Source organism: Salvia hispanica, unplaced genomic scaffold (assembly GCF_023119035.1).
Source record: "Salvia hispanica cultivar TCC Black 2014 unplaced genomic scaffold, UniMelb_Shisp_WGS_1.0 HiC_scaffold_648, whole genome shotgun sequence".
In the NCBI taxonomy this organism is placed as follows: domain Eukaryota; kingdom Viridiplantae; phylum Streptophyta; class Magnoliopsida; order Lamiales; family Lamiaceae; genus Salvia; species Salvia hispanica.
Window position 1 is genome coordinate 60,644 of NW_025952408.1, and position 7,357 is coordinate 68,000.

The 7,357-nt window shown below is 33.6% G+C and overlaps 2 protein-coding genes across 2 annotated transcripts; both read left to right on the forward strand.

Annotated features, from left to right (window-relative positions):
- Positions 1-672: 672 nt before the first annotated feature.
- LOC125199724 (probable carboxylesterase 2) lies at positions 673-1,756 on the forward strand. The gene has a single exon (XM_048097648.1). The coding sequence runs from the start codon at positions 730-732 to the stop codon at positions 1,642-1,644; it is 915 nt and encodes a 304-aa protein (XP_047953605.1). The 5' UTR covers positions 673-729; the 3' UTR covers positions 1,645-1,756.
- Positions 1,757-3,915: 2,159 nt separating this feature from the next.
- Positions 3,916-5,114, forward strand: LOC125199719 (probable carboxylesterase 2). The gene has a single exon (XM_048097647.1). It carries the CDS (start codon positions 3,954-3,956, stop codon positions 4,884-4,886), a length of 933 nt encoding a protein of 310 aa, XP_047953604.1. The 5' UTR covers positions 3,916-3,953; the 3' UTR covers positions 4,887-5,114.
- Positions 5,115-7,357: the final 2,243 nt, after the last annotated feature.

Sequence of the window (7,357 nt, forward strand, 5' to 3'; positions counted from 1 at the left end):
TTTTTTAAATTTTTGGTCAGTATTAACAATACTACTCCGTATTTGTTGTGACTCAGACCTCCACTCTCTATCAATGAGGGATAAATGTTTTACCAATGAAGACTCACTTCAGAATTCATACATCTCTAGGTCCTTGAATAAATGTTTTAATCTAACATGCTACTATTAAAAAATTTAATGAAAAAAGAATGTAAAATGTTAATAAAATATGATATTCCTATCTATTTTTATATATTGAATAATAGTTTCATAATAAAATTGAATAAGATGCTGGATACATTTACCAAACTTAAGGAAAATTAAACGAGTCAATGGATATTACTCTAATTATGGAGTAATTGAAATAGCAAACAATAATTATTTTTTTTATACAAACTTAATAATCCGATCCATTTTGATGATGATTCAAATTTCAAACTTTCTATCTTTGAAGAGCTGCAGATATGAAATACAGATAGGAATCGTGATCCCATGAAATACAAATAAGAATGGCAAGAATTGTCAATAGAAGATGACAAATGCAGTTAGAAAGAGTAAGTCCCATTCCATGAGTAATTGTAGATATGAACTGTCACCAATCCTTTTAAACAAGCACATAACAAATTCTTATCTGGAAGAATCATCCCATCAATATATAAGAGTGTGATAATCCAAGTTAACAAATAAGAAAAAACTGATATACTATTACTTCCTTTCCTTTCCTTTCCCTTCCCTTCACCCCTCTCATCAATGGCCGACGAATTACTCCACACTCTCCTCGAGCTCTTCCCTAACATCAAGACGCTACCCACCAAAGTTTTCGTCCCTCCATCTCTAGATCCAGCCACGGGCGTCCAATCCAAGGACGTCGAAATCGCGGCGGAGATCAATCTCTCCGCCCGGATTTACCTCCCGCCCAAGGCCGACCCCACCAAAAAGCTCCCGCTCCTCGTCTACTACCACGGCGGCGGCTTCGTCTTCGAATCCGCCTTCTCCCCGCTCTATCACAAGCACCTCAATCACTTAGTCGCCCAAGCCAACGTTGTCGCTGTCTCAGTTAATTACCGATTAGCCCCCGACTTCCCGCTCCCGATCGCGTTCGAGGATTCATGGCGCGCTCTCAGGTGGATCGCCGAGGGCGATGAGGAATGGAACAACGAATTCGCTGATCTAAAGCGTGTGTATTTAGGCGGGGACAGCGCGGGCGGGAATATAGTGCACAACATCGCAATGCGGGTCGGGTCGGAGAATCCGGAGGGTTTTGACTTGCAAGGGATTTTCCTGAATTGCCCCTTCTTCGGGGGAGTCGATCCGATTGGGTGCGAAACGGCGGAGGAGTTCAAGAAGAGGACGGAGTTTTTCCAGAATATGTGGGGTTTTGTTTGCCCAAGCTTGAAGGATCGCGACGAGGGATGGGTGAACCCGGGTAAGGACCCGAAGATATCGGGTTTGGGTTGCGGAAAAGTTCTTGTTTATGTTGCGGGGAATGATTCGCTCAAGGCTAGAGGGTGGTATTACAAGGAGGTGCTGAGTAATTGTGGATGGAAGGGAGAAATCGAGTGTGTTGAGGTTGCCGGTGAAGATCACGTTTTTAGTGTGTTTGGTCCAGATAATAAGGCTGGTATCGATATGATTAAGAAAGTGGCTTTCTTTATTAATCACTGAATCGTAAGTCGATCCTTAATAAGTCATAGTATCATCTTGTGCTAAAATTATAGCCACAATAAATGTACTCTATTATCTTTGACGTTCGTCTTCAAGATTTAGAGATCTAATCATTTTTCGCTACTTGGATTTGTGTTAACTTTCGATTTTCAAGCACCTTACTTGATTTAATTTTGTTTGGTTACTAAAAAAATTTATGAATTATGTAAGTACTAGTATGAAATTTGATATGTAATGAATCGTCTCATATCACTCACCCACTGATGTTAATGTTCATGCATGGACTATAAGATTGTCTAACCCCAATTTCGAAAATTAATTTGTATAAAATTCCTTTTTAAACTTTGTACTTCATTCGTTCTACTGTAGTTGGGTCATTTTCTATCCTGTAAAGTTTCATCTTAATTGAGTCATTTCTATATTCGTAACAAATCACACATTTTCTCTTTCTTACTCCCGCCGTTAATGTTCATATTTGCTATTTTGATCCATCCACAAAATAATATCTATTTTTACTTTTTTTATTTTAGGTTGGTGGATCCTACTTTTCACTAACACACAATCGTACCAGACAATGTCCTGGTTAGTTATTTGAAGAAATGCCACATTATTAGTGTACGTTACATCATTTCAACGTCCATGCATGAACATTAACATCATTTGGTGGGATGATTCAATACATATCAAAATTCATTTACTTTTAATGCATACTCTCTCACGATTAATTCACATCAATTTCCTATTTTGAAATACCTACTTCTTTGGTTATAGAGATATCGATTTTATCTACCCCAATTTCACGCATTTAATAAGTAATTGGTTGGGAAATTGAGTTTCGATGACGGGACATATGAACTGTTCATTTGAACAATACTAAAAGACATTGTTTGTACATAATATTTCATAAATAAAAAAAATTAAATTTTATGATTTAATGCTTCGTATTTTATAATTTTGTGGAATTCGACAAAAGTTTAATTAAAACCGGTGAGTTAAATTACTACTCATCTATAAGTATAAAACTCCCTAAATAATGTTGAAAATTCGACAAAAAAGGCATCTAGTGCATAATCTACATTGTTCTATGGATTTATTTAAATGAATTGATAGTATAATCGTTTATTCCATAATTATAAAAAAATTTCTTCTCTAATTTACCTTTACATAAAATAAATCAGTCTCTATGTCTCACAAAACATGGGCATTTACGACAGCACGAGAATTAATGCACAAATTGATAAAGTAAGAGAGATAGAAAGAAAGGTAATTATAGTCATGTTAGTGGAAAATGGAGTCAACCTTATTAGAAAGAAAGAAGTTATCAAAAATAGAAAGGAATAATTTTATGGGACATCCTAAAATGAAAAATGTCCTTATTTTTATAGGACGGATGAGTATAAATCTGTCAAATGACATATCATCCTATTCTGATGAATATAGTTAGGCTTTATTTTTATATACTTAATTCTTTAGGCCACGGATTAAGAAATTGTATTGAATAAATAAAATGAAAATAAAAGAGAATAGAACAAAGGGGAAAATAATATAGATTAAAGTATGTGATGGATTAAAGTAAGAGTGATTAGATGTTTGTTCTTTACTCCCTCTGTTCCATAGTAGTCAAGTCATTTTTCCGTTTCGTGACGTTCCATCATAGTAGAGTCATTTCCCTATTAAGCAAAAAGTAACATTTTTTTCCCCCCACTTACTCTATTCACTCTCTTATTTTATTCGCTCAACTTTCTCTCTTTTCAACTTTATTATCTTTTCAATTAATATATTTTAATATCTCTTTCTTAATTTTGGTACTGAAAAGAAGTGACTCTACCACTATGGAACGAAGGGAGTACCAAACAGGAAATTAAATGACTCAACTTTGTTTGAACGTTCAAGACTCAACTTTAGTTGGGACGAAGGGAGTATCATTTTCCTAATTATCTGTCTAAAATAATTGTCTCGGTTCTTATGGTGAGACGGAGAGTATACCATACTTTTATATATTAATGTGATGAAAAATATGATAGAAATAGTATTGTCAAACGGACTAAAATAGCAAAAATGAACTTTAAGTATAGTAGAACGTAGTGAGGGAGTAATAGTCCTTCATTACTCAAAGGTCCTACCTCTTAATTATTACTCTCAATATGTTGCGAATTGATATGTGGTTCATACTTCACCGTGCAGCTGTCAATGGAAGATTTTTCACGAGTAATAGTTTGGAAGATATATATATATATATATATACTTGTATACCATTAGTAATTGCGCATATACAGTAATCATCCCTTGCTTTCCTTTCTCTCTAATCAATGGCCGACGAAATTCTCCACGATTTCTTCCCAATGCTAAGAGTCTACAGAAGTGGCCGAATCGAGAGGCTTACTGGCGAAGATATCGTCCCCCCGTCTATAGATTCACTTACCTCCGTCCAATCCAAAGACGTCGAAATCGAGCCGGAGATCAACCTCTCCGCCCGAATCTACCTCCCTCCCAACGCCGACCCCACCAAAAAGCTCCCACTCCTCGTCTACTACCACGGCGGCGGCTTCGTCGTCGGATCCGCCTTCTCCCCGCTCTGTCATAAGCATCTCATTCTCTTAGTCGCACAAGCCAACATCGTCGCCATCTCGGTTAATTACTGTTTAGCCCCCGAATTCCCGCTCCCGATCGCGTTCGAGGACTCATGGCGCGCTCTCAAATGGATCGCCGAGGGCAATGATGAATGGATCAACGAATTCGCCGATCTGACACGTGTGTATTTAGGCGGGGACAGCGCGGGCGCGAATATAGCACACAACATCGCAATGAGGGTCGGTTCGGAGAATCCGGAGGGTTTTAACTTGCAAGGGATTTTCCTGAATTGCCCCGCCTTTGGGGGCGAGGATCCGATTGGGTGCGAAACGGCTGAGGAATTCAAGAAGAGGGCAGAGTTTTCTAAGAAACTGTGGCATTTTATTTGCCCGAGCATGAAGGATCGCGACGAAGGATGGGTGAATCCAGGTAAGGATCCGAAGATATCGGGTTTGGGTTGTGGAAAAGTGTTGGTTTATGTTGCGGGGAAGGATCACCTGAAGGATAGAGGGTGGTATTATAAGGAGGTGCTTAGCAATTGTGGGTGGAAGGGAGAAATTGAATGTGTTGAGGTTGCAGAGGAAGATCATGTATTTAGTGTGCTTACTCCAGATAATCAGGTATCAATGGATATGATAAAAAAAGTGGCTTCCTTTCTTAATAACTACTGAATCTTAAGTTGAGCCCTAATGAATCATAGTATATCATTTGGTTTTAATTATAGCCCCAATATATGATGTTCATCGCATAATGCCTTCGAGATTTAAATGTGTACTTTACTTATCCTAATTTCGAGCAGTAATTTATTTGTTTACTGTTATGGACTATGGTGGTGCTTCATGCAATAAATAATTGGTATATGTATAATTTGGTTGTAATGCAAAGCTAATTCGTATTGAGATATGTTTGCACTTATTATTTGATATTTTACTTAGCTTTCACTTTCGATTTTCGAATAAAGTCTATATATACTCGCCTCGGCTTATAAGTTATACCCACTATATGCGTGGAAAGATAATACTCCATCTCTCCCAACTAACTTGAGACATAACTCTTGGACTCTAAGATTAAAATATTGTGTTGAAAAGTAGGAGAAATGAATAAAATAGAAAATATAAAGAAATAGTAAAATAGATAGTGAAATGAAGTAAGAGTAATTGGATGTTATATTTTTTGTTAAAAAAGGAAATGACTCAACTTAGTTAGAACATCCTAAAGAGAAATACGACTCAACTTAGTTGGAACGGAAGGAGTACTAATTTTCATTGAATTTTTAAAAATTTCATTTATTTTTTTATTAATGTATTTCAAGTTATTCATAATATTTTATTTTGTCAATTATAAGTTATATAATCATTAGATATTTTTAAAATACCTGGCGGCTAAGATAATACATTTCTTAGTCGACACGTGATTTTAAGAATTGTTGGTAAATATGATTAATTGGAAAGTGAAAGAAAGTTTAATACCTATTTAATTGGAAAGAGAAAAAAAAATAGCTGAGTATATTAATTGGAAAGAGAAAGTTATTAAAAATAGATATCTATCATCTTGGTTGGGACAAACTAAAAAGGAAAGTGTATCATCTTAAATGAGAAGATGAGACGTAAGAAGTAATATTTACTAAATAAATATGCACATAGTAAATCAAATGGCGTTATTTTTCAATGAAAATGGTGTGATGTTCGTAGGCGTGATATGGAGTAGGAGTAGTATTTACTTAGCACATAATCACTCACCAATTGACATTACTGTTGAAGTCATGTCTTCGTTTCGAGAGTATTAGTTTTATAATAGAGGGAACATCTTTTTTGGTCCACGAACTTTGCCAAAGTATCATTTTAGGTCCGTGAACTTTGAAAATATCATTTCAGGTCCATCAACTATGAGTTAATATCATTTGAAGTACTTTTTTACTATTTCCAAATTTTTCTAGACAAAAATACCCTTGATACCTTAAAGGGTATATATTTTTAATAAACTTATCCTATACTCAATATTTTTTATAAATATCTTTACTATATATTTTTGATGAATTTCCTAAATATAATTTGACCTTCAATATTATCACTTAATTTTGTGACATGCAAGAAAAGATCCTTAATTAAATTTTTTATTATTAAAGAAAAGTTCTTTATTCAATTTTAAAATTCTTTAATATAAAAAATTAAAGAAGCAATTTTACTTGCATGTCACATAATTAAGTGCTAATATTGAAGGTCAAATTATATTTAGAAAATTCGTCAAAAATATATTGTAAAGATATTTATAAAAAATATGAGTATATGATAAGTTTATTAAAAATATATACCCTTTAAGGTATTGAGGGTATTTTCGTCCAGAAAAACTTGGAAATAGTAAAAAAGTACTTCAAATGATATTAACCCATAGTTGATGGACCTGAAATGATATTTTCTAAGTTCACGGACCTAAAATGATACTTTGGCAAAATTTGTGGACTAAAAAAGATGTTCCCTCTTAGATTAATATCCCTCATACTTGAATAGTCTATTTATATTTAATAAACTAAACAATTTTTTAATTAATAAAATAGAAAATAAAATAAGAAAGATAAAAGTGCATTAAAAATGAATATGATGTGGTAATACTGACACAACAAAGGGGTGTAATTTGTCATTATTAATATTATCAATTTTTGTTTAAGACTTTCTATAACGGTTGAATTCAAGCTTCAATTATAATTTTATTAAATTAGAAAAAATATGATCTATTAAACAATAATAAAAATATTAAGCAAATAAGTTAAATATCTAGAAACTATAAATAGTATTTTTAAAGTTTAGGGACTAAATATATGTGTAAATGACAAAACATTAAGATGGTTCAAAGAATATTTAATCCAATTTACAGAGAGTTTAACCCAAAAAGTTTCATTACATCTCTCTTTAAATATTAATTAAATATAACTCTAAGATAAAAGTTCGTGTGAAAACTTATTATATATATAAACAATTTTTTGTGAAAACATATTAAATATATATATATATATATAACCCAATTTTATTAAATATTTATTAAATATAACCCAAAGATAAAAGTTCATGTGAAAACTTATTAAATGTATATGTGAGAGAGCCAGAGAAGTCTCATTACATCTCTCTTTAAATTGGCATGAAATGAG